Here is a 27,961-nt window from a genome sequence, read left to right on the forward strand (position 1 = left end):
GTGTGCCAAAAGGGGGTATGTGAATATACTAGCATGCTTGTGCCTGCCCACACCCCTTCCCTCCCCCCTGGATATGCACCCCCCCGCTTTGCCCCCTGCATATGCTCACAGGCCTTACTGAAGCCTGGTACATGGAGAAAAAAATGCCCAAACGGGCAAACTGAAAGTTTTGGAAAATTCACTTCTGTTTTGCCATCATGCTGTTTTTTGCACTCCGGAGGGTTCCGGGAATCTTCCTGAAACTCCAGAGTGCAAAAGACAGCACAATGGGCAAATTGCAAGTTCAGAAAATGCACTTTCAGTTTGCCCATTGTGCTGTTTTTTGCACTCCGGGCCTTCAGGAAGCTTCTTTGAACCCTCCAGAATTCAAATACAGGACAATGGCAAACCAGAAGTGCATTTTTATGAACTTCCGGTTTGTCCATTGAGTGTTTTTTTCTCCCTCTGGGGCTTCAGGTAGGCTTCCCTGAAACATCCGGAGGGCAAAACGAACTGTCCCAAGGCCGAAAACCAGCTAGCCAGCATGCATGTATGTTGCAGCTGACACAGGGCAAAGTCTCACATGCCCTCCAATGTGGCACTCTTACCATAGGTTTGTCATCATGGCCCTATACCCTAGAGATGTGGTTGTCCAGTTTCTTCTTAAAATCCTCTAGTGTTCGAGCACCCACAACTTCTGGTGACAAGTCATTCCGCTCATTAATTATTCTAACTGATAGGAATCTGTCTGTCTGTCTGTCTGTCTGTCTGTCTGTCTGTCTGTCTGTCTGTCTGTCTGTCTGTCTCAGTGTGTGTATGTGTGTGTAGAGAGAGAGAGGGTGCGGGGAGGGAGAGCGCCAGGGCTAATTTGAGAGAAAATACTAACCAATACCTTCTTAATTAATTCTAAATAGAAAATAGGAAGGGAATTATGCATAGAAATACTGAACATTTGCTGAATTCTGCAGGCTGCATACGTACGCTGCAGGAAATAGGTAACATTAAAATGCCTATTAAGCCTCAAGGCATGATAGAACCAAGTGGGAATAGGGAGGTGGGGGAGAAATTTGTCATCTTTATTGATAAATAAATGTTGCCATATTGCTGGCATACCAGAAATGGTGATTAAAAGCTAAATTTGTTTCATTGTGATAATGATAATACAGTGTTCCCTCGATTTTCGGGGGTTCAAACTTTGCGAAACGTCTATACCACGGGTTTTCAAAAATATTAATTAAAAATAAAATAAATAAAAAAATACTTCACTGTTTTTTCCCCTATACCACGGTTTTTCCCGCCCGATGACATCATATGTCATTGCCAAACTTTTGTCTGCCTTTAAAAAACATTTTATTAAAATAAACTTTAATAAATAAACATGGTGAGTAATAATCTAAATGGTTGCTAAGGGAATGGGAAATGGTAATTTAGGGGTTTAAAGTGTTAAGGGAAGGCTTGGGATACTGTTCATAGCCAAAAATAGTGTATTTACTTCCGCATCTCTACTTCGCGGAAATTCGACTTTCGCGGGCGGTCTCGGAACACATCCCCCGCAAAAATCGAGGGAACACTGTATCCCAAGTCTTGCATGATGTCGTGGCCCCAAACCTAACCCACACAAACCTGTGACACACTTACTTGTTCCTCTGCAAATGTCCTGATTAATACAGTGTCTTTTGCCATTTTCTTCCTAATCAGAGCTTGTTCTTTTTCATATTCTTTTTCATAGTCAGCGTATAAAGTGGGTGGGGCAACCGCAGCTATTTTGGGTTCTTGAACATAGGCAGTTACTTCAGTTTGATACATTGTTTGTTCTTGAGACTTTAGGTAGACCTCGTAATCAGCTAAAGAAAAAATAGTTAAGAAGTAGTTAAAATAGTTAACAATAATTCTGGTGAGAAGCTTAATGGTAATTCTTAACCATTGACATAAGGAATAGTTCCAGTTTAACAAGTTAACAGCATTATATTTGAAACAGAACACTTTCTATTTATAAACACCGGTTGCTAAACAGGACACTTATGTGTTTACAAGTTGGAGAGATTAATTCTAACTCTTTTTATATCTAAGTAATAATTAGAGGCTTTAATGAACATTTTAAATCACTGGTTCCAAATAATTTATGGAGACTTATGTGTGAACTATTAATCTCTTGGCTTGTAGCTGGCTACTAAAAGTGCATGTTGGAATTAATAATTGGCCACGGATGACAGCGCTGTGCTCTTTTACTAAAAGGATAAGTAGTCATTAAATATGATCAATGCCAAAGATTAAATTTAACTCTCTCTCTCTTTTTTGCTACACAAATCCTGCCCTTCATTATCTGCATTCACCTAATAAGATAAGTGGCAAGTCTAAGCCAGCATGAACATGTTCTTGGTTCTTTCCTGTGAACAGCATAGATATTGACCTCCCCACAACCCGGTTTGTATATCGTTATCCAAACAAATTGCAGATATTACTTTGTGCTGCACAGAAAGGACAGCCCCGTTTTTTGACCAGAAGTATTCAGATGATACCTTTAGTTATAAGCAAGTACTTTAGTTATCATGTAAGTAGGTAAATGCATAGTGATGTTCCAGTTCACATTTTGTCACTTGCATCCTTGTGGCTAGCTGTGGATGTGTCTGGTTGCACAGAATATGGCTTTGCACATTCCACTATAGTTTATAAAATCTATTGTTTACTTGTTTATGTGTTTGCCTAAATATTTTATATGGCCACCAGTCTTATGACAGGGATTCTGTTTATTATTCTTCGACTGTATTTAGGATATCTATTGTTCTTTTCTTCCAAATTACTCCATTTGCTCATTATCGACTTCTTTTATCTTTATATCTATTTTATTGTATTTTTATCACTGTTGAAAGCCGCCCTGAGTCCTTTGGGATTGGGCGGCATAGAAGTCAAATAAATAAATAGATAGATAGATAAATAGATAGATAGATAGATAGATAGGTAGGTAGGTAGGTAGGTAGGTAGGTAGGAAGATAGATAGATAGATAGATAGATAGATAGATAGATAGATAGATAGACAAATAAACAAATAATAAACAAATAATAAACAAATAATAAACAAATAAACAAATAAACAAATAAACAAATAAACAAATAAACAAATAAACAAATAAACAAATAAACAAATAAACAAATAAACAAATAAACAAATAAACAAATAAACAAATAAACAAATAAACAAATAAACAAATAAACAAATAAACAAATAAACAAATAAACAAATAAACAAATAAACAAATAAACAAATAAACAAATAAACAAATAAACAAATAAACAAATGAATAAACGAATACACGAATAAACAAATAAACAAAAAACAAACAAACAAACAAACAAACAAACAAACAAACAAACAAATAATATAGCTTTTAAATAAGGGCAGCATTGACCAAATCAATTTTCCCTTCATGGTTCTTTAAAATACATTTTCACCATTTCTTATTCACTTACCTTCTTCTAACAAGGAAGCTGATGCAGAAACTTCCCCATGTTTGTTACGAGCAACAATGGCATATTCTCCGGCATCATCGGCAAAAGTCATAGAAATTTCAAGTCTGCATTCCCCAGTTTCTTTTTTATGGATTATTTTGTATCTTTAGGAAAGCAACAAACAAACAAGCCCTCTAAGAATGAAGAATTACAAAGGCAAAAATTTCAAAACCTATCATCTCTAAACGAGAACCAAAGGCTTCAAGAATTTGAAAGCCTTAATGTGGCTTCATTCTGTTAGAGGAAGCTGCTCCTTCAAGAGGCAGAACAATGGGTACAAGTAATAGGAAAGATATTGACTCTGAATGGTTCAGACAGACTTGCCAAAGTTTTGACCTTCACATGAGAGATTCAACATTCTTCTTCAGCCAATCAAATGTCCAAAACTGAAATATTTCACAAGATCAATTCCTGTTCACACATTACCTCCCAAAAGAATTTATTTAATAGGGAACACCCTTCCATCCTAGACTATTTTTCCAAGCATCATATATTATGATGTTGAAGGTGTGTGTGTGTGTGTGTGTGTGTATCTCCAGTGCACTTTGGGCCAGAGACATTCCAGTTACATCACTATGCAATCTGAGAAAGAAGTTTATCTTCCAATGCCAGATCCATTCTACTGATAATCAAATGATTTAGTACTTTAAGTACCATTGGGACAACATTCTATAGTAGTTCATCTGTTTTATGCATGGAGTTCTCACATCATGTAGGCATTGTTTTCACTATAAAATTTTTAATATACCTGTAGCCTGAAGTGATTGGAAGCCCAGCTTTCTTCCAGTAAACATGTGGCTTTGGGTTGCCCCCAACCTGGCACTCAAAAATGATACTTCCACCTTCAATTAACCTCTGTACAACAGGTTTTACTATAAAGAATGGAGCTGCAGCTTCTCCAGGTACTTCTTCTGCTGCAGCAATTTCTGCCATAATTACATCTTTGGATTCCACATAGCTAGATGTATTATAAGAAAAAGTGAAAAATTAGGAGTGAAAGTGAATGCTATTACATTAGCTATCATTACAAAACCAAATCTCTACAATTATTTCAACAATTACCGTTTTTCTTCAGTGACCTCTTTTGCGGAAACAACTTCTTTGGTCTCAAACTCCTCTGAGACTGTTTCAAAACAAAAGAATAACAAAACTGGCATCAAGATACTTTCCAAAATGGATCATTAGCAGAGATACCACACAAAACGCCACTGAGAATGGCCACAAATCAAAGGATTCAATTGTATAATGATGATGTAGGGATTCACCTTGGAATATTCTCCTTCTTGGAATAATTTACGAAAAAGATCAGTTTTCAAACTGATTAAGAATAAGCAATTTTAACCTAGATAATACAACTTAGATCAAATCATAATTTTGGATCCTGGATTGTTACATATTTATAATTAGAAAATGCCATTTTCCTAATTTTGATTCAATAGGAAATTACACTTTGTCCATAATAAATATCTCCGTTGTCTTGTACAAACCACATTGTGCAAATAATCTGAATAAGGAAAGCATTAGTTACTGACCCCATAATGCATAATGCATTTTCCCTCATCAGTTTAAGCTACATTTTTCACTGCATTACAATTCTTACAATCATTTTGTGAAGAGTTTCATGTTCAGTTGGCTAACTATTTTTATATTGACCTCAGTCAAAGCAATGGATGATGACTGAACCAAATCACAACTTCTTTAAAATAGTGAAATCATTTAAAAAAAAAATCAGTTGCTGCTTTTGCCCAATTTGATACTTTTGTTTGTGGATTGGATTTATAGGATGAAGGAGTTTGTCCTTGCAACATGGTGCAATTGCTTTGTACAGTAATGAAAGAAATGTCATTTTAAACATGACTTTTTGAGATATTGAGAAGGATTTAGATCACATTTATTAGGTGAGTTGCATGTTCTAGTCAAGAAGAGCAGGTGAGTTGCATGTTCCAGTCAAGAGGAGTATACATTTGAATGGAATAAAACATGAACAAAATGTCTACCCCCCCCCCTTTGGGTATAAAGGCTGCCATCGTCCCTAGACTGTCAGATAATGTCAAATAATCTTTCTATCCACTCAGTGGTAAAATCATCCTGAGCTTCATGGCGGAGGAAGATTTAAAGCCTCTGCCCCAAAACTCTGAACTACCACACCAAAATACTTTCGAATTGAGGCGTATGATAAAAATTATTACATGTATGTAAAGATACAGAAGAGTGGACTTCTGACTGCTTTATTCATAGTCTTTAACAATTCAACAAACCTAATAACTAGAGTGGGAAAGATAGCCTGTTTGTTTTTACTCATTCAACAACTTATGTATTGCTTATGTATGGCTGTATAGCTAGAGGCATAACAAGCAGGAAAAGGGAGATTGTGATCCACTGTATAGAGCGCTGGTGAGACCACATTTGGAATACTGTGTTCAGTTCTGGAGACCTCACCTACAAAGACATATTGATAAAATTGAATGGGTCCAAAGACCGGCTACAAAAATGGTGGAAGGTCTTAAGCATAAAACGTATCAGGAAAGACTTAATGAACTCAATCTGTATAGTCTGGAGGACAGAAGGGAAAGAGGGGACATGATTGAAACACTGAAATATGTTAAAGGGTTAAATAAGGTTCAGGGGAGAAGTGTTTTTAATATGAAAGTGAACACAAGAACAAAGGGGCACAATCTGAGGTTAGTTGGGGGAAAGATTAGAACTAACGTGAGAAAATATTATTTTACTGAAAGAGTAGTAGATGCTTGGAACAAACTTCCAGCAGACGTGGTTGGTAAATCCACAGTAACTGAATTTAAACATGCCTGAGATAAACATATATCCATCCTAAGATAAAATACAGGAAATAATATAAGGGCAGACTAGATGGACCGTGAGCTCTTTTTCTGCCGTCAATCTTCAATGTTTCTGTGTAAGATTAGTTGATATTATACTGCTATAACAAACTGTCCACCCAAAATATCTGGCCTCCGTTTCTCTCCATACTTGCCTTGTACAAGGAGGTAGCATGAAGTGCTAACGCTTCCTGCCTCGTTGGAAGCTGTGCAAGTAAATTTCCCACTGTCTTCTGCAAAAGCTTCTCGGATCAAAAGGCGAGCAACTCCTGCCTCAAAGGTAATTTGGAAATCAATGGAACTTTCAATGTGGTAGTCTTCTCTGTACCAAGCAACGGTTGGAGCAGGATAGGCAGAGATGCGGCACTCCAGCGTGACGGACTCTCCCTCCATAACAGTCACATTTTTCAGCATCTAGGTAGACCAAGCAAGAAAGAACTTTGTGGCACCTTAAATAAGTTACTAGAAGTTTGGATTGCCTACCCACCCCTTCATTTTGTAGAACCAGGTAGGTTCATCTTTACAAAATACCACTTTATAAAGCCTTAGTAAGACTACTTTTAGAATACTGCATCCAGTTTTGGTCGCCATATTATAAAAAGCATGTAGAGACTCTGGAAAAAGTCCAGAAAAGAGCAACAAAAATAATTAGTGGGCTGGAGGCTAAAATATATGAGGAACGGTTGCAAGTATTGGGTTTGTCTAGTCTAGTGAAAAGAAGGACCGGAGGTGACATTATTTAGTGTTCCAATATTTATTAAGGAGCTGCCACAAAGAAGAGGGGATCAACCTGTTTTCCAAAGCACCAGAAGGGAAGGGAAAAAACAATGGATGGAAACTAATCAAAGAGTGGAGCAAACTAAAACTAAGGAGAAAGTCCCTAATAGAACATTTAAGCATTGGAATGGCTCAGAGTTGTGGGAGCTCCATTACTGATGCTTTTAAGAAGAGACTGGAGACCCACTTGTCTGAAATGGCACAAGTTTTCCTGCTTGTGCAAGGGGTTGGACTAGGAGACTTCTAAATGCCTTCCAACTCTGTTATTCTGATATTCTGTTATTATTCTGTTATTCTATTATTCTGTCTTCTTTTAGCCAACATTAAAGACACTTTGAAAATAGCAGATTGATCGTAAGGATATATCGAGGAGATTGAAGCATGTTGGCCTAAATGATCAGATGTAATAAGAAAAGAAGCAGTTAAAAGAAACTGTATTAGATGCATATATAAAAAAATGAATAATTATTTTTTATCCAGATGAGCCAGGGTGGTGCAGCAGGTAGAGTGCTGTACTGCAGGCCACTGAAGCTGACTGTAGATCTGTAGGTCAGAGGTTCAAATCTCATCACCGTCTCAAGGTTGACTCAGCCTTCCATCCTTCCAAGATGGATTATGAATACCCAATTCAAAATTTTTATTATTTTATTGTATCTTAAGATTGATGGTATATTATATTGCATATGTGATTGGTGTGGAAAAAAATAAAAAATGTTTTCCTGAAAATGGCAGATCCTCATTCAGTTAATGTTGCAGATCTTCCTACAGATATTGCAAGGTTAGCTTATTATGGCAAATTCTCAAAATGTTCTGTACTCCATTTTGCTAAATACACACTGATTTGCAATTTAAAACTTAAGAGCAACTGAATCTAACAACTAACTGACTGCTAAAAAAATAAATCTTATCCATTTTCTATTTCATGCAAAAATAGTTAATAGTGATTCTACTGGTCACTTGCTTGAATTAGCCACCAGTATCATATGTAAAATTTCCACTATTCATTTTCACCCACAGAATAGAATTGTGCACACACGACTCTGTATGATTTGTTTGGGCTGTATGATTGTTTTTAAGAAGGGTTTTAAAATTGTTTTTTTTTTAAATATTGGATTTGTACTTTGTATTGCACAGTTAATAGTGATTCTACTGGTCACTTGCTTGAATTAGCCACCAGTATCATATGTAAACTTTCCACTATTCATTTTCACCCACAGAATAGAATTGTGCATACATGAATCTCTGCACTCTCACTTGAACTGAATGGGAAAATTTCTTCATGTAGTGTTATTTCAGACTGCAAAGTATGTAAGAATGGGTTTCAATATCTTCTCTACTTTCATTTTATATACACTAGATGGCAGTAGAACTGCACCATATTTTTGTGATTAAAAAACAGTTACTCGAAAACCTATCAGCAGAACATTGATTACTTACTGAGACTATAGATGGAGGTGTAGCGGGAACCTCTGTGGGTTTTGGAACTCTAGCAGCTTCGACCACCTAGGAAGATTTCGCACAAAGTTAATTGGTGTCACACAGCATTTTGTTCAGCAAGCAGCATGTGAGAACAGAAGCAAGCCAATGGGCATCTTGTTTGGGCCTTTCCTACCGCTTGCTCTGAGGAAGAGGTCTTCAGAGGCAGAAAACAATGTCACCACAGATGGAATACGAAGATCAGTAAGAAGAGAGGGAAACGGGTGGGTTCTAACTTTCCTTCCCTGCCAGTTCACTTCCTCCCACACCACGTGGGTGCACCGTGTGGGTGCATGGGCCTTTTGTGCACATGCACAAGTGCAGTGTCATTAAAAAAATGTAAGTCCAAAACAAGATGGCGACCACATGCACAGTGCCGGAAACTCTGTATGATTTGTTTGGACTGCATGATTGTTTTTAAGAAGAGATTTAAAATTGTTTTTTTAACCCTGCTGTGCTGTTTTCATATCATTATGTTCAGAAATGTTCAAGCTACCAATCTACACCAGGTTTAGTAAAATAGAACGCATTTTGCAAGCAAAACTATGCATAAATTGAAAAAAAATTCACAAAACGGGGGGGCACATTTTATCAGCAAAATAAACCAATAAGCATTAATTTTTTCATTTCAATCTTCATTTCAATGTGTGCAGAAATATTCAAACTTGTTTCCAAGTGAAAAAAGCTTTCAAAAAGACCAAATATAAGTACCTAAAATGATCAATTTGTGGTCCGGGTCAAATAGACCCGGGAATATAACATTAGGGTGTTTTTCTGAACAGCACAGCAGGGTTAAAAAATATTGGATTTGTACTTTGTATTGCTTGTTGTGAGCCGCTCTGAGTCCTCGAAGAGGGGCAGCATACAAATCTAATAAATTATTATTATTAATTATTATTATTATAAACTCGGGTTATTAGATTTCCCTCCCCAGCCGATGAATGTATAGTGTGTTTGTTGATTGAATGGTTATGTATGTATTTTAATTGGTTCTTTAAATTTTTAGCAGTAACTGAATTTTAATTATTTGGATTTCGATATATATTGTCTTTTTTATATGTTGTAAGCCGCCTTGAGTCCTCTGAGAGGGGTGGCATATAAATCCAATAAACCTAAACTTCTGTGCAAGCTCAGAAGAAAAATAAAAGTAAATTTTAAACAAAATTTTAAAAAAGATGGTGGCGCCTACGGACTGACACCAACCAAACCAATTCTGTGACATCATTGTGATGTCACCAGAAGATCGCTAACAGGTTCAAGTGAATCGGTCTGAACTAGGAGGAACCCACCTCTGGAGGGAAAGCTTTAAAAAGGGGAAAGGCTGGTGAAAAACAGGAAAGAAATAAAGAAAGCATTGCTCTGCATGCGAAGACTGGAAAGTGCTTAATGACCAACCTTGGGTTCAGCTTCTGGCATTAATTCAATGTGTTCACGTTCATGCACCAGTCCACCTGTCACAGTCACACCTGTTTCTCTTTTTATTTCAACGCCATAAAGCCTCTGATAGGTTTCAGCCGGCGTCTCTACAAAAGGGAACTGTGGAGAGGCGACTTTCTCTGGCATCACTCTGGGTTCAGGAGACTTTGCAATAGGACGTTTCACTGGTTTGGTGATCTTAGGAACAGAAGTTATTGCTAACTCTTTTTGCAGAGTAGCTATAGCAGATCCTGCTATGGAAACCTAATCATCCCAAGATTAAAAAAAAAGAGTTACCACTGCTAGCTACACACACACGCATGCACACGCACACACACACACACACGCACACACGCACACAGACCTATATTCATAAATAAATGCATGTAAATGTTATGATAAAATATGGCTTCTTTCTTGCAGCTGGTATTTGGTTTTCAGAAACCACACATTATTTTTCTCTCATCGATTGGCAGTTAAATACTCTTATTGGATTTTTAAAATAAGAAATTATATTTTAATCCTTTAATGTTGTTTACATTCAAATGTTTGATGGTATTATTCATATTGTCAATGGAAGTTCATAATTTGCTGTGAAGCCATAATTGGTCTCATAAAAGTCATAAACCTCTATCTTTGTCTAGTAGATATAAGGACAAATCTTGTGTGAAATATTTATTCTCTAGAACACTATTATGTAACTAGGATTTACATGTTGCATTAAGTATAACAGATATAATATACTTGTATGTTCATATACTTTGTCTTTGAGAGAGAGAAAAGAAACACTACAGTATCTGAGATAATATGAAGCCAACCATCATAACATTATTTACATGTATTTGATTTTTTTTAAAAGTCATCCTTTTTACAATGATGAAGTAATACAACTCTGTATTGGGAAAATGTATTGGATTAGATGAAATGGTTAGATGATGAGACCTGTAAAGGAGGCAATTAAAATGTCAAATGGAAAAATGAGAGGGGTGAAAAAGAAAAGGTAAAAGCAAAACTCATGTAGTCTTGATGCATACATTATAATTGGGATTATAAATATACAGCATGTTAATTCTTGAACAGATTTAGTATTCAACATGACCACCTGAAAGACAGAACAGACGCTATCACTCTATGAATTATTTGATTAATTTGGGAGATTAATTAATTTGTAAGAATTTAGGAGATTAATTAATTTAGGAGATTATTATATTTGTAAGAATTTGCAAATAACGTTTTACCCTTTCCAGAGATAAAAAGAGTATGCCAGGCATTTTAGGTCCCTTCCTCTACCTTGTTCCTTGTTTTCCAGAAAGGATATCTTGAAACATGCTTGGTTCATATAACCAGAGCATGTAATATCATCTGTTTTATTGATGTACTGATACAATTATAGTAGAAGGATAGCAGAAGGTCATTTTCCTTCTCTTACACTCCCCCAACTCTACTGTGAAGAGTCATCTGGATACTTTAAAGATGATTTAGAGGGGCTGCTCGGAAAACTGTTCTACCAATGGACGCCATTCAACTGGTGAACAGCCCCATTAATTTCCTTCCATAATAAATAATAGCATGCTCCTCTGTGATGTTTCAGTATTAAAAATTTTCTCCTCCCTCTTTCACTTAGCCTTATTCTATTCTGGCTTATGTAGCAAAAGGAATTGAGTTAACTATTTCAGTGGCGATCTCTGTTTGCCTGACATACTCTTCCTTCTCTTCTTACCTCATAAGTATGATCTGGTTTAGGAACAGTAATTTTGGAAACTGTAAAATGAGGGCTTGCTGTACGGGGACGTATGTGTTCCACATGGATTGATTTTTCCAGTGATGTTTCTGCAGTCCTTTTAATCTACATTAACCAATGAAATGGGGCATTGAGAAGGTTGTACTACTTGCCAAATAGGAAAAGAAAAAGAAAAGAAACTTGAAAGCCATTGGAAATGGCTGCAGGGTTAAAACTGAGCCTAACCTGTGTTGATATGTCCGTTTCCATTATTTCAGCAGCTGCAACATGTATTTTAGGAGGAATTCGAATCTCCTCAGTTTTCACCTCTTTGGTGACTACATGTGGTTCTGGTGGCACCTCAACAACATGTCTTGCTAAAACTTGCTCTTTATAGCCATAGTCCCGAACTGCCTGTTCAGAATAAGCTTCTTCGGCATAATCTGATTCCCTGGGTTCTCTAATGCGTGCTTGGTCAACTGCATGGACAACTGTGGCTACAGCTTCAGCCTTTTTGCCAACATCAATCTAAAGGCAACATTTGCAAAACATTGATACATAGCTACATTCATGACCGAACAGCAAGCATAGAGCACATAATATTCAAAAATGTTACATTCCCTAGCCTTCTACTTTTCTTATTTTATATGCAAATTATAATTATATACCACATTTAATATCTCTGTGTGTTCTGCATATGTTGTAAGCAGTGATGGGCTCCTACGGGTACGGTCAGGAACGCAGTACCGGTAGCAAAATTTGGAGCTCCACCCCAGAGCACCCAATTTGCACTGAAAGATGTTGAAACAAAATGCATAAGCCATGCCCACAGTGTGGTAGTAAAAATTTTGGTAGCCCATCACTGGTTGTAAGATGCCCCAAGTCCTTGGAGAGGGGCAGAATATAAACCCAATAAATAAATCTCCACTGAGATAATATATATAATTCCTTAACAATGTTCAAATGTAAATAAATGAATATTATACTGAATGCAGACAGTCAATGCTTACGTTTAGTACAGAACGTACAAACTATTCAACCATGTTAGAAGGGAAGAGAAGGGAAGGGAAGGAAAGGGAAAGGAAAGGAAACATTTTCAGAAAAATATATAATATACAGTATATAGTAGCATGGTTGACTTACAGACACTCAAGCTTGTCAGAAATACACAAGTAATTTTGCAACACACATTTCAGAAAGTCCTTTATCCATTTATAACAGATCTGCTACTTAATTTCAAATATGTCAAAATGTATTTGAATATTTATTTTTATGGTATTAATTTATATTTCTGTCCTAAAAAATACCCTTCATGGAATTTAAAGAGACTGAATTTCAAGAAGGGGTATTCAGGCTTCAGATTCAATCATATTCTGTTACCTGAAGTAAAACAAAGAAAAGGAGCACCATTTTCTCAATATTCTAGTTACTCAATGTAGGAACTGTCATTAATTTCTGAGATGCACATTAATTGTTAGAGAAGAACAATGCCATATGGTACTACTATTTCTTTTGTTTTTATTGCTGCATATTTTATTTTGTTTTTGGCATGTAACCAGCCCAGATTTTGACTTTAAGATGGGTGGCTATACAAAAGCCTAAATAAATAAATATTGACACTAGGCTGAGTCAAACATTTGCATAGTTTTGAATGGTTTGTATTAGTAAATGCCTTGTTTTGGTGAATGGTATTCACCTGTTCATGAACTAGATGGATTTGTTCTCTTTTGACAGCAACTTCTTCTCTGGTTCTTGATATTATATCTTGTTTCTTGCGTTTATCAACCTCAATAACTTTCGGAACTATGGCAATTTTTTCAGTGTCCTGTCTTACCTAATTGTATTATAGCAAGAACATAAGTTTTAGGTTACATAAGGTCTCAAACAAACAATAATGACAGCAAAAAGGATATTCTCTATTTATGGATAGAGAAAAGTTAATAAATTAAGTGCTCTGTGTTCTGTCCCTGCAGAACATTCTAATTCCCGAAGCAGATAAATATTGATGCTTGGTTATTAACTGACTGGATAGTTACATGTTAAAAAAGAACTGCAAGTTTAGTATATATGAAGTTTTAAAGCCCCGAATACCATGACAAAGAAGCTATGAATATATTATGGCATATCATATAAAAGAATGGACATTTCCCATTTCTCTTAATGAATGCAACCAGAAAAAGGAAAGGAAGAATTAGTAGACTTATTGAAGAATTATGAGCATGTCAGTATGAGAATGGGACATGAGAATGACCATCACATTCTATTCACCTTTTCTTGGATAAAGTGGGCTTGTGCTTCTTGTTTGGTAGCAATTCTCTCTGTAGTTTTTACTATCGGTGCAGGTACTTTGGGTTTGTCAGCTGAAATTACTACTTTGGGTACAGAAGGTTTCACAGGCTTCACAACTTCTTTCCTTGTCTGATATTTATAGTAAAAACAGGTGTGATTATTTATGTGGTGTTGCAAAAAATGTTCATTGGGACAGCAGCGAAAAGCAGACAGGAAGCAGTAAAGTGCATGAAATTGCAAAGAGGCAAAAATAATAATGAAATTCTATCCAGATTCTAAAACTACTGATAAGCAGTCTTTTTACAGCTCCACATTAATCTACATGCCTTATTATATTTAATTGAGTTGACTTAAAATGCAGAAGGGGCAAGCTGATAACTTATGAATGAAGTAGAAGTAAACCACAGGTTATTTTCAATAGAAAAACTAACGTTTTCTTTCCTTTTTGGAATATAGCAAGAATAAAAGAACAATCTTTTAGAAAATCAAGGTTTATAGAGAATTTTGTTTGAGCCAGATTTTTAAATGAAGAGATTTTGTTTGAAACATAGTTTATCTTCTGAACTGAGTTTGCAAGGCATATATGTGAGAAATTTTCATTAAAAATAATATATTAGAGAATATTATCTATTAAACACGTCACTGGGATAAATTGATTTGGAATTTCAGAATGAAGCGGTTGAAAGGAATTTATATTTGATCGATATCAGAATTACATAGATTTGAGACAGAGTGATTTCTAAATCCACACAAAAATGTGATGTCTTACAATTAATTGTTGATTTAAATCCATGTGGAACAAGTAATGGGAGAAAATAGTATTTTTTATAACATAAACCAAATTCAGTTCCTAAACACTTTTAAAAAAGATTTGTCCACAAAATTTTGAGACGGAAGGCACTGGATTATTTCATGTTTTTACTTAAATCTTTTAACTTTGAAGGATTCCTTTGAAGTGTCTATATAGGTTTTTTGAATGAATCAATGAATTTTAATCAGGATTAAATTGATGCTTTGTTTTAACTAAATGAAGACAACTTTTAAAAAAGGGAACAAAGTTGCTATTGCAGGGAGTTCACACACAAAAAAGAAGGAAAATAAATAGAAATGTGAAAATAAAGGCTGCAACTTAACTGAAAGAAAATTGTGCAAAATTGATAATATTCACCTTTTCATGAGCGATGTGCACTTCTTCCCTTCTGGATGATATTTCTTCTCTGGCTCTTGAAATCTGTTCTTGTTGCTTAAGTAATTCAGGAGCAATTATTACCTTGGGCACAGGAACTTTAACAGCTTCTTTTCTTATCTAATCATGTGATAGAAAAGAAAATATTTCGGTTATCAGATTTTCTTCCCATCATCTCTAAAGTATTATTTTTCAATAACAGAGATAACTTTAAACAGCACATGGCCATAGCGCTGTACAGACCTAATTATTACAATAAATAAGTCTACTAAACTCCATCCTGGATTTTGATTCACATTGAGAATAGCAATTTCTAGAATTATAATACAGTGTTCCCTCGATTTTCGTGGGTTAGAACTTCGCGAAAAGTCTATACCACGGTTTTTCAAAAATATTAATTAAAAAATACTTCATGGGTTTTTTCCCTATACCACGGTTTTTCCCACCCGATGACGTCATATGTCATCGCCAAACTTTCGTCTGCTTTAATAAATATTTTTTTAAATAAACTTTAATAAATAAACATGGTGAGTAATAATCTGAATGGTTGCTGAGGGAATGGGAAATTGCAATTTAGGGTTTAAAGCATTAAGGAAAGGCTTGTGATACTGTTCATAGCAAAAAATAATGTATTTACTTCCGCATCTCTACTTCGCGGAAATTCGACTTTCGCTGGTGGTCTCGGAACGCATCCCCCACGAAAAGGGAACACTGTATTTGTATTTATTTTATTTTATCTTGTTTCATTTCATTTAATGTGTTTATATTTCAGGATATTTTTAAACACTGTTCAACATGCCGTATTAAATTGGTTTGCATCTAAAGCCATAATGGATGGCTTACTGAGCAAATGACATCACAATTTTTATGTTTTCTAGATAAATATTCATATCGTGGTTGTCATGGAATGTAGTCCAGCTTTCTGGGAGGGAGTGCATTTCAGAAGAGCAAGAGACAATTCAGTTCAGATAGCTTGTGTGAGAGAAAGAGGGTGAAGACAGCTCCTCCCTAACAGTTCCAGAATATAAGCTTTATAGGAGTTGGCTTTAGTTTGGCAAGATTCTGTCTATAGGTGAGGAAGAATAGCAAAATCTGCTTGGACAAATAGCAATGTGTCGTTCTTGGTTTTGGGGACTTGACAGTAGTGAGGCTATATATTTCACATTAGATAGTTACAATCTTAAATGCATTACAGGTATATCAGATAGGCTGTCCAAAGTAAAATACCCTACACACAATACAAATTGAACAATAGCAATAACATTTAGACTTATATACTACTTCATAGTGTTTTACAGCTCTATCTAAGTGGTTTAGCCCAGCATATTGCACCCAAGACAATTAGATTTGTTTGAAGAAAGCAAAATCCCAGGAGTTACTAAGGAAATGGTTTGTTACTGGATTTTTGGAATATCCCACAATTTCAAAAGCATTTTTTTCCATTCAAAAATGTTTTTTAAGAAAACTAGGGTACTATTGTTACATTCACCCAGCTCTAGAATTTCTGGGTTCTAAGATAAAAACTTCTCTTTCCTTAGTGGGCCAATGTGATTAGTCATATTTAATGTAGATACATGATTTAGAGAGTCAGAAAGGACAAATATATACTGCTCAAAAAAATAAAGGGAACTTTCAAATAACACATCCTAGATCTGAATGAATGAAATATTTTCATTGAATACTTTGTTCTGTACAAAGTTGAATGTGCCCAACAGCATGTGAAATTGATTGTCAATCAGTGTTGCTTCCTAAGTGGACAGTTTGATTTCACAGAAGTTTGATTTACTTGATTTATTGTGTTGTTTAAGTGTTCCCTTTGTTGGTTTTTTTTTTGAGCAGTGTATATTGGGGATAGGTGGAAAACTTCAAGCTAGAGGAATGTCAATTCAAATCAGTCATAAACAGTATAAAGCTAGAGACATAATATTTAAAGAGTAATTCTTTAAATTCTTAACAAGAAAATCAAAGCAGAAATGTATGCCTATTTAATAGAGCTAATAAATTTTATAACTAAGAAAGAGGAAGGGGTTTTTTTCTCCTCCACACAACTGATATATACCTTTTCAGAAGTAATGTGAATTTCTTCCTTTCTTGTAGGAATTTCTTCTCTAGCTCTTGAAATCAGTTCTTGTTCTTTAAATGTGTCAGTGGCAATTATTACTCTGGGTACAGGAACTTTCACTGGTTCTTTTCGTATCTAATTTTACCGTAGAGAAAAGAGTGTATTAATCACTGGATTTAAACAAACAACAATATTTCCCAAAATGCATTGCACATGAGATGAACATAATCAGCACAAGGGCAAGATCTGGCACAAGATTCAAATAAATAAGCTTCAGCAACATAGAAAGCCAGTTTGGACTAAGGGTTAAGGCCAAAGCTAGAAAGTGAAAGACTGTGAATACTAGTCCCTTATTGGACATGGACACTGGTTAGGTAACTTTGGGCCAGTCCCTGTTACTCAGGATCTCTCCCAACCCACTTCACATTGGTGTTGTTATGAGGGAAAATAGGAGGAGGAAGGTGCATTGAATAAGGTTGCCATCTTGAGATATTTGTAAAATAACAAAGGTGGGATACATATAAATAAATAAATAACATATCATGGCTATTCAGTATGTTGGCTTCTCATAGCACTTGTTATGAGGAGAGGGAGTCAGGAATTCCCTCCTATTCACTGATAGTATATTGTGGAAATAAAGCTTGCTGATGAAACTAAATTGGCTATTCACCTTTTCCTCAGTAATCTGTATTTGCTCTTGTTTTGTGGTAACTGCTTGTTTTGTGGTAACTGCTTGTTTTGTGGTAACTGCTTGTTTTGTGGTAACTGCTTCTCTGGCTCTCAATATCATTTCTTGCTCTCTGGTTTTTTCAGCAGTAGCAGTAATTACTATGCCAGCTTCTTTTTTAACCTATATTTTAATGGTGAACAGAAAGAAAGAAAAAAGCAAGCCATAACATTTAATTTCATCAATCATCCTATATAAAAAGTATGCAAAATATAAAAGCAAATGAAGATAAATATATTGGGGGATAAAAGTTAGTTTAAGCCCAGAAAGTAGGGAAAAATAAATGAAAAAAGTCATACTGATAAATGCATAAGATGAATAGAATAGAATAGAATAGAACAGAATAGAATAGAACCGAACCTTTTTTTCTTGGGTGCTAGAAGGGTGCACGCCCACATATGCTGGCATCCATAATGCAATGCCTTCTCCATAGCATGCACACACAGCTCCCCTGTGCTGCCCCCCTATTCATGCGTATAGGGCTCACTGAAGCTTCATGAGCCTCTGAATGGTGAAAAACAGACCCAGGAGGCCTACTGGAAGTTCAGAAATGAACTTTTAGTTGGGCCATTGAGGGTGAAAAATGGCCCAACAAGAAGTTCATTTCTGAACCTCCGGTAGGTGTGTTGGGTCTGTTTTTTGCCATCCACAGTCTCCGGGGAAGCCTGGGGAAGGGCAAAATGACCTTCCCCCACTCTTCAGAAGGCCAAAAATCAGCTGGAACTGAGAAAGGGCAATGCCTCGCATGCCTCCAGATATGGCTCCGAGTGCCGCCTGTGGCACGCATGCCATAGGTTCACCATTACGGGAATAGAGTAGAAGAGTTGGAAGGGACCTTGGTGGTCTTCTTGTCCAACCCCTTGCTCAGGCAGGAAACCCAATACCATTTCAGACTAAAGGTTGTACAAACTCTTCTTAAAAACCTCCAGTATTGGAGTATTCAACTTCTGAATTAATATAAGTTAATATGTTTTTCATCAAGGTTGTTTAATTGGTTCAGGGCATGTTTTAAAATTGTTAGCTAATTCTTAATATTAACATTGGTCAATTTGGTATCATTATAACATGCTGGTTTGCAGTACTGGCCAATGTGTTGTCCATTTTCTGCAAATGTCTGCATTGGCAGTATTAATGGAAAAAAAGGGGGGAGTGTTATTTATTGTCACTTTGCTTTATATCTACCTGCTCCTGGGCAGACGGAATGTGTACTGCGGCTGTGACTGTCCTTTTAGCCATCTGCTCTGCAGCACTTGGATGAGGTTCTCTGTCTCTGGCCAGGTCAACAGCTGCAACGACGGTAGCAACAGCTGCTGTTTTGTCCATGCCCTACGAGACCCAAATGAGTGGTATGAAAAAGACAGCTCATTGGAATAAACATCAGCAACATGAGCAATAGATGCAAACACAAGCAATCTGCTTTGCCAGATTGTCCTGTGACAATATTATAGCACAACACTGTCTATATTAGGAGCTGGCATATTGAAGCCCAGGGGCCAAATACTAGCCTGGTGTCCATTTTTTTTATATGGCTTCTGCATTAAGAACAGACAGGCATGTAGCAGATCACTAGGGCCACGCTTCAGCCAAGATCTTAGAGCGAGGGTAATGGAGCAAGGGACAAGGTCATGGTGTAATGGACAATTGCAGTAGCCCATTATTTATTTATTTATTTATTAGATTTCTATGCCGCCCTTGTTGAACAACTCAGGGCAGCGTACAACATTGTAAATAGGCAATATACATATGAAATGTAATTATTTAAAAAAACATATGCAAAATTAATTTTAAAAAAAGCTAAAACCCCTTATACACTCCTTCACGTTCATCTAATTCAATCATTCATATCTGCTGGGGACAATCTCATAGCTCACGGTCCCCATGCCTGCTGGCAGAGGTAGGTCTTCAAATCTTTACGAAAGACCAGGAGAGAGGGGGCAGTACGTATCTCCGGAGCGAGTTCATTCTAGAGGGCCAGGGCCGCCACAGAGAAGGCTCTTCCCCTAGGCTCCATCAGATGATATTGTCTGGCTGAGGGGACCTGGAGAAGGCCAACTCTGTCGGACCTAACCAGCCACTGGGATACATGAGGCAGAAGGTGGTCCTGCAGGTAATCAACATGGTGGGCCATGTTTTTTGGCCTGCAGATCTACCAGGAGACTCTGTGGAGGCAGGGGAGGGGAAGGATCTAGCCATTTATTAAAAATTGTTTGCCAAACTCTGGCCTAAATAACCGGGTATGTAAAATAACAACAGCGGCCCTAATTTCTCCTAAGCAGACCAATTCTGTGGCAAAACCACATTACTTTGAGAAAAACACCCTATCCCATGCACAGTATTTTTCCTTTAAAAATTCTTACCTCTGCAGCGGCGGCAGCAGCAGCAGCACTGACTGCCAGGGTGGCTTCTGCTGTAGCGGCTCCGCTGATAGCAACCTGTTCATGCACTCCGTATCTCCCTTCCCATCTTTCTTCAGTCCTCATCTGGGTGGTGCTCGTAGTTACTCTGGTGTCTTTCATTCTGGTTTCCGCAGTAGCTACGTAGCCTTCCTGTTTCCAAGGAGGAAGTACCTCAGCCCCCGCCACTGCTGCAGCCTGTGTTTTCCGGACCAAGATTGGTGATCTTACAGGTCTGATAGGTGACGTAGAGACTGAGAGCCTTGTAACTCCAGCAGGAGACACTGATCTGTTGACAAAAAAGAACTGATGTTGATGCCGGGGGGAAAAACAGCTCCCCAAAGTGACTGTGGAAATGTGGAAAACACTGGTAACCCTTCAGAATACCCAATTCCATCAAAACTTTTTTTCAATGGATATTCAGTTACTGCAGATAACTCACAGGATATTCAGTTACATAGCTGTAAATAACTCTAACAGCAGTGTTGGCCACAAATATTTTGCTGTACTGCTTAAATATCAATGTTTGCCTTAGGAAAGGCACAGTGGGATTCTCCAGATGTTCTTGAATTTTAACTCTCATCAGCTACCGCAACTATAATTAATAATAATGAGGAATTCTGGGAACCACAGGGTCACCCTTTACTTTTTCCTAACCAAATTCTACCTGTGAGTGGTTTACCTGACTGGGGATGGTGTTGGACCTCTCACATGTCGTACAGGAGATGGCGACTGTCTGATTGGGGATGGTGATTGGTGGCGTGCCATCTGTACTTTGGCTGCAATGATTGGCGGAGTCGGTGATTTAGAAGCAGGGTAAGGAAGGATCCGTGGGGGTGCCTTATGGGGCAGCTGCTGCCCAGTGGCACTTTCTATGATCATCTCAGCAGTTGCAAGTGTTCTCGCATCAAAGTGAGCTTCCATCTGCAATGAAAGATCAGGAACACTCGTGAAAATCTAGTTAAAGCCCCATCCTTTGAAATGGTTGGCATTTTAACACCATCTGACCAATTACCAACCTTTTCAATTCGGGTTTGTCGTGTTGTTTGTGTAATCTGAGCAGTCGAAACAATCGTCTTTGTCTTTTTAGCGGGAACAGCTTCTTCGTCACCTTAGAGAAAAGAGAATGGGGGTAATTAGAATTGGTTCTGGGAGGGGAGGAGGAGAGAAGTATATCTGTGATTTGAGTTATTTATGGGTTTATGTATACTACTGCCAAGAGAGCTGTGCAGATTTATCCACACATTTCCCAGAAGCTTTGCTCAACTTGAAGGAGATGCTACCCATTTATAGAAAAACACCATAAGGATAATAATAAATAATTAAATAACTGAATAAATTAAGCAATTCATTTTAAATTAGCCTTTTCATACATCAGCCAAGAATATAATGCAGAATAACCAAGTCTAAGATAGTCTATTTAGAAAGAAGCACCACTGAATTTAATGGGGACAATGCCCAGATAAGGAAGCCTAAACAAAAATCTTGGAAGGTATTTCTCTTATGAAATATAAGGTATAAAACCAAGGAATCATTGGAAGCCAACACAAATGGCCATCGTCTTTTGTCCATTCATACTTAGAGTGAACATTTAAAAGGGTACAATAAGCATGCCCATAAAGATTATCCATTTTCATGAAGTTTTCTGGGCATAGAAATCTTAAATAATCTTGGGGTGGGGTTTTTTGGATTTTAGCCAAGTCCTAATTATTTTAGCCTTATTATTATTATTATTATTATTATTATTATTATTATTATTATTATTAATAATAATTTATTTATTAGATTTGTATGCCATCCCTCTCCGTAGACTCGGGGCGGCTCACAACAGTGATAAAAAATAATACATGGTAACAAATCTAATATTTAAAATCTAAAAATAACAATTTTACATTAAAAAGTCTAAAAAAACCCCCAATATATAAAAACATACACACAATCATATCATACACAAAAACTACATGGGCAAGGGGGAGATGTCTCAGTTCCCCCATGCCTGATGGCAGAGGTGGGTTTTAAGGAGTTTACGAAAGGCAAGGAGGGTGGAGGCAATCCTAATCTCTGGGTTGACCTGGTTCCAGAGGGTCGGAGCCACCACAGAGAAGGCATGGGCATGTAGAGATGTGGACATGTGATACATCTGTGTATTTTTTTTCTAATTCAATCCTGCCCACTTGGATATCTAAATGCATTGTTAGGGCTGGAATGATGTCTGGGAAAGCACAACTTCCAAAATATTTGGGATAATTGAACATCACATAAAGCCATCACATTAGCCAGGGCTTGTTAAATAAATCACCATAACCAAGTTCTGACATAATTACAGATTGCCAGAGTTGGAAGGGACCTTGTAGGTCATCTAGTCCAACCCCCTGCCTAAGCAAGATTTCTGACAAATGGTAGTCCAATGTGAATCCACATTTCATAGTTCATTAATCCCAATAGCTGAGTCCACACTTTATGTCAGAAATGATTTTGCCTTAAATAAATAAAATAAAAATCACATTATTATTATCTCACGGACCGCCTTCTGCTTCACGAATCCCAGCGACCAGTTAGGTCCCACAGAGTGGATCTTCTCCAGGTCCCGTCAACTAAACAATGTCGCTTGGCGGGACTCAGGAGAAGAGCCTTCTCTGTGGCGGCCCCAGCCCTCTGGAACCAACTCCCCCCAGAGATTAGAATCGCCCCCACCCTCCTTGCTTTTCGTAAGCTTCTTAAAACCCACCTCTGCCGCCAAGCATGGGGGAACTGAGATACTCCTTCCCCCTAGGCCTTTACAATTTTATGCATGGTATGTCTGTATGTATGTTTGGTTTTATAATAAGGGTTTTTAACTGTTTTAATATTGGATTGTTATATGCTGTTTTTATTATTGTTGCTAGCCGCCCCGAGTCTACGGAGAGGGGCGGCATACAAATCCAATAAATAAATAAAATAAATAAATAAAATTTAGTGTGATGTGTGCAACTAGCCCATATACTATAGATTTAGGGCCGTGTATTTTTCTTTTTTTCTTTTTGGTTACTGTGTGCAGACCTGGATGTTTGCTCCTTCACATAGGTGCTTAAGCATGTTGCAGTAAACTATGACATCCAGGAAGAGAAACCCTGGAGTGAAAAACTGAGCTGCTGATTTACTGGGTTTTAGATTAATACAATGTAAAACAATTACAAACATAAAAACACTGTGCCACACACTAGCAATAAGTTACCCTACCTATTTTTCTTGTATTAACAGGGGAAGAAAAGAAGCAGAACATTTGTTGCTGTTGATTCTGAAAACAATTTTATCTTTTTATCACCCTGAAGTATTTATGATCAGTTTGTGTCCAGGGTAAAATTTTACAGCCACATTAAAATCACCTGAGAGAAATGGAATTGATGGATTTGTTGACAGAATAGCCATCATTGTGAAGTTTGCTGCCCTGATGGAATAATCCTAAAGTTTTAAAAACAAACAGACAAACATTCTAATCTTTACCTTGAATGAGCAGTTCGGCTGTTGAAGTAGCTCGTCCCACGCTATTAGTGGCATTTACTGAATAGGTTCCGGAGTCTTCAGGGTAAGCTTCTGCAATTATTAAACTGTAGAGGTCTCCTTCGTGTAAAATTTGAAAATCGGGGGAGCTTTGAATTTCTGCTCCATCCCGATAGAACTTCACCACAGGTGTAGGGATTCCAGTCACTCTCACGTCAAGTCGAACTTGACTCCCTTGTCGGGTAGTCATGCTTTGTAGTCGTTGTGAAAAGTTGGGTGGTGCTGTTTCAGCTGGGAGGAGGAGGAGGAAGAAGAGGAGGAGGTTGTATAAGCAAGAATAAACATAAGGAATATCATGGATCTTTTTCCTACTAAAGTTCTTGTGTGTGTAATCTTTAACTGGGCGGAATGGTGTATCATGGGGCAAAACCCTTTGAACCAAATAGGCTGTCAAACAGAATTTGTCTGGGACCCATGACTACCATGGTATTGGAATTTGGCAAGTTTTATAAAACATTTTATGATATAAAAATCATTTTAATACATATTACAAAATGTCTTAAACATTTTTTGTGGTCAATTCCTAATGTTCAACTGTGCTATACAATTAAACATGGACTACTAGATACAGTGGTACCTCTACCTAAGAACGCCTCTACTTACCAACTTTTCTAGATAAGAACCGGGTGTTCAAGATTTTTTTGCCTCTTCTCAAGAATCGTTTCCACTTACAAACCTGAGCCTCTGAAACTGTAACCGGAAAAGGTGGGGAGAAGACTCTGTGGGACTTCTCTAGGAATATCCTGGGAGGAAACAGGGCCGAAAAAGGCAGGGCGAAGCCTCCATGGGAGCTCTCTAGGAATCTCCTGGGAGGAAACAGGGCCTCCACCCTCCCTGTGGTTTCCCCAATCATACACATTATTTGTTTTTACATTGATTCCTATGGGAAAATTGCCTCTTCTTACAAACTTCTCTACTTAAGAACCTGGTCATGGAATGAATTAAGTTCATAAGTAGAGGTACCACTATATCTGCTTGATTTTTTTTAATTTTTCAAGTATATTAGAAGCTCTGTTGAAGGTAAGGAAACAATGACCCAAGAGTTGCAAACTCCACCCTTCAAAATTGACAGGATTTAAATTGGCAGAGAGGCGGAACCAAAAACGCTTGGGAACCATATGTAAGTTGCTCACAATTCTGAAATTATGGGGCAGAATTTAAAAGAGGCACAGAAAAGTAAGGTTTTCTATGATCAAGTTATAAAGACACTTTATTTTAAATATCAAGAGGTAGCCAGATGGAAAATCTGTGTTGATGGACCTTACAGAAAAAAAAATCAACATAAAACAGAATGTGGACCTATAAGTTTGATTGTTCTTAGAAGTACAGTCTAACTAAGACAGTCTATTTACTATTTATTCACTGGTATTATTTACAATTAAATATTAATATTGAGGCACACGTTAGTTTTTTGAAAACCTAATTACTAGTTATATTTGATATGTCAGAGAATTTTTGAAAGGGGAGAACCTTGTTTAATGAGATCTCTTAATATATATTTTTTTCAATTTTGTAGATTCCATTCACCAACTTTAAGATGAAATATGGAAAATGCCAACCGTAACTGGTTCTATAATCACAACTTACCAGTGACAAGTAGTTCTGCAGTACTTGTGGCTTGTCCAGATCCATTGGTGGCTTGTAGGGTATATCTTCCACTGATATCTGCGGTCACGGCGGGGATCACAAGTTTAGCGCGGCCATCGCTAAATGAGATCTGCGCACCGGGCAGAGTTGCAGTAGAAATAACCTGGCCATCCCGATACCAGCTCACCTCAGGAACTGGGAAACCTTGAGAAGGAGAGTGAAGTAAAGGTAAATGCTCATAAAGTCCCATTGGCATCAGTCATAAAATACCACCAGATTTTCTTAGCGTATATGCTAAAGTTGCTAAAGGGCTGAATCAAGGGCTTCAGTAATCAAGATAAAATTAAAGAAAAATAGCTGGGCACTGGGGTAAATATATGCTTACTATAATCCAACCCCCCAAAATAGAATAAGGCTCAATTTATTTTATATTTGGTTGGTTATATTATCCTTATTCTGTTGTTTTGCATGTACACTGAAAGACAAATTCCTTGGTCAAATAAACTATTCCATTCCATTCCATTCCATTCCATTCTATTCTATTCTATTCTATTCTATTCTATTCTTCTGTAATATTCAGATCTGCTTTCTTTAGGATAGTTTGCTGCTCCTTCCTCTGAATATCTGATACAAAGCATTTATATTCTTAGATGGTATTATCGGAGAAAGGGTATACTGTATTTTAAATGCCCGCTGCTTGAGAAGGAAAGACGTGTAGGCATAATGATTAAATATACACTTTTTGTGATTTAGGAGGTCAGATTTCAAGAGATAAAAATGTTCATAGAGTTTGGGTGCATTACGATAACTGAGCACTGAATCATTGTCAAATCTGTCCAACATAATGAGTAACTTGGGGGAACGAGAGATTTATAACACCATGTAATATGAGTTAGTGTTGCCATAAGATTGCAATGGTTGAAAGGTTGGATTGAAAAGCAAAGCAAGAGAGAGTGAGTTTTACTTCACACATCATACTAAACTGTGCTCTGTTTGCTTTTGGTAATGGTGTATGGGCCTATGTCTATGTCTTAGAATTATGTACAAATGCAATTATGTACAAATGGAATCTTGTAAGGCAAGTCTTATCATAGTTGTCTACTAAGATCATTGTTCTATGAAGCCCAGGGAATGTGGTAGAGGGATTTTACTTTGAGAGATACAAGGAAGAGTATGGTTGGATGGAAAAACTGAAGCATAGTTATTCAACTCTAGCAATAAGGTATTTCTAAGCATTTAAGTCCACACATCTTAAAGATGCCAAGGTTGAGGAAACACTGATCTCAAGATTGTTTAAAATGGGGCAATGAATCAAATAGAGAAGTAAATAACTTAAAATCTGTCCTGTCAGATTGCTGTCTCATATTCCCAATTCTATACTTCTATATTCAATGATTTCCCTTGCTAACCTTTTCTTCCCTCAACATAGGGATAGAGAGTTGTCAAAAGACAGCAATCAGTGGAGAGAGATACTACTTGGAAATCATGATTAACATCTGAATTGGGAGGCTTGATGATAAATTCTGTGGAATTTATCAGTGTTTATATAAAAAAAGAAATAAATAGAACAAAATATTATGTTTTGAGGATTTACAGAAGGGACAGAAGGCTGCCTTTGATAGTGTAAAATCTAGTGACAGAAACAGATTATATTTTCCTATGAAATCTTCTGTTTGTAGGTGTTAGTATTAATTTATGTAATTTTCTATCAGTACATAATTAAACGATAATATGACTAATTTCAGTGGCATGTTCTAGAACATTTTAGGGTCTACATTAATCCCTCGCTACTTCGTGGTTCATCTTTTGCAGATTCGCTACTTCACGGGTTTTCAAAGGGGTCTTAAATCCATTAAATCCATTGAAAATTTTAAATCCATTAAAAAATCATAAAATTCTTCTACAATATTACTGTACTCTATTAAAGAAACTGGTAGGATATCACATGTAGTTCTAGCTGAGAAACATTATAGAATGACTGTTTAATGCAAAGGGTGGGTTTTAAAAGTCCAAATACTCGTTAAATACATTAAAAAAAATTTCCTCTACTTCACAGAAATTCGTTTTTCACGGGTGGTCTTGGAGGGATTACTGTATATTTTTTTATATTTTGCATGTTTAAAAAAGGCTTTTAATAATCTACACCCAAAGTTCTGTAACAACGTGGAAAGAAAACAAATATGCTCCAATTGTACATAAAAGTACAATTAGAGCATATAACATTAAGATATTTTAAACCACAACATTTCAGTCAATTAAAACTTTCAGGCACCCACCCCCAAAAACCCCAAGTATTTCATGACCATAATAGATAAAGGATCCATACAGATGCTTTAAATACAAAACTACTCAAATAATACAGTGATCCCCCGGGTATCGCGACCCCGATCGTTGCGAACGGGCTAAATCGCGATTTTTAAACCCGGAAGTCAAAACACCATCTGCGCATGCGCGCCCTTTTTTTA

General features: G+C 36.9%; 1 protein-coding gene across 1 annotated transcript in view; it reads right to left on the reverse strand.

Moving 5' to 3' along the window:
- Nucleotides 1-27,961, reverse strand: part of LOC139169288 (titin-like) — a 329,115-nt gene that overhangs the window by 297,129 nt on the left and 4,025 nt on the right. Inside the window, exons 2-21 of the mRNA XM_070755280.1 lie at nt 25,497-25,700; nt 23,853-24,140; nt 21,389-21,480; nt 21,052-21,293; nt 20,334-20,658; nt 19,159-19,302; nt 17,998-18,099; nt 17,920-17,943; nt 17,247-17,384; nt 15,170-15,307; nt 13,409-13,546; nt 11,959-12,240; nt 11,713-11,838; nt 9,972-10,256; nt 8,538-8,603; nt 6,479-6,737; nt 4,549-4,609; nt 4,235-4,444; nt 3,448-3,590; nt 1,618-1,823 (exon numbers count right to left, since the gene is read on the reverse strand). Of these exons, the coding sequence (XP_070611381.1) occupies nt 1,618-1,823; nt 3,448-3,590; nt 4,235-4,444; nt 4,549-4,609; nt 6,479-6,737; nt 8,538-8,603; nt 9,972-10,256; nt 11,713-11,838; nt 11,959-12,240; nt 13,409-13,546; nt 15,170-15,307; nt 17,247-17,384; nt 17,920-17,943; nt 17,998-18,099; nt 19,159-19,302; nt 20,334-20,658; nt 21,052-21,293; nt 21,389-21,480; nt 23,853-24,140; nt 25,497-25,700 (3,473 nt within the window). The remainder of the gene's footprint in view (nt 1-1,617; nt 1,824-3,447; nt 3,591-4,234; nt 4,445-4,548; nt 4,610-6,478; nt 6,738-8,537; nt 8,604-9,971; nt 10,257-11,712; nt 11,839-11,958; nt 12,241-13,408; nt 13,547-15,169; nt 15,308-17,246; nt 17,385-17,919; nt 17,944-17,997; nt 18,100-19,158; nt 19,303-20,333; nt 20,659-21,051; nt 21,294-21,388; nt 21,481-23,852; nt 24,141-25,496; nt 25,701-27,961) is intronic.

Source organism: Erythrolamprus reginae, chromosome 1 (assembly GCF_031021105.1).
Source record: "Erythrolamprus reginae isolate rEryReg1 chromosome 1, rEryReg1.hap1, whole genome shotgun sequence".
Lineage (NCBI taxonomy): Eukaryota > Metazoa > Chordata > Lepidosauria > Squamata > Dipsadidae > Erythrolamprus > Erythrolamprus reginae.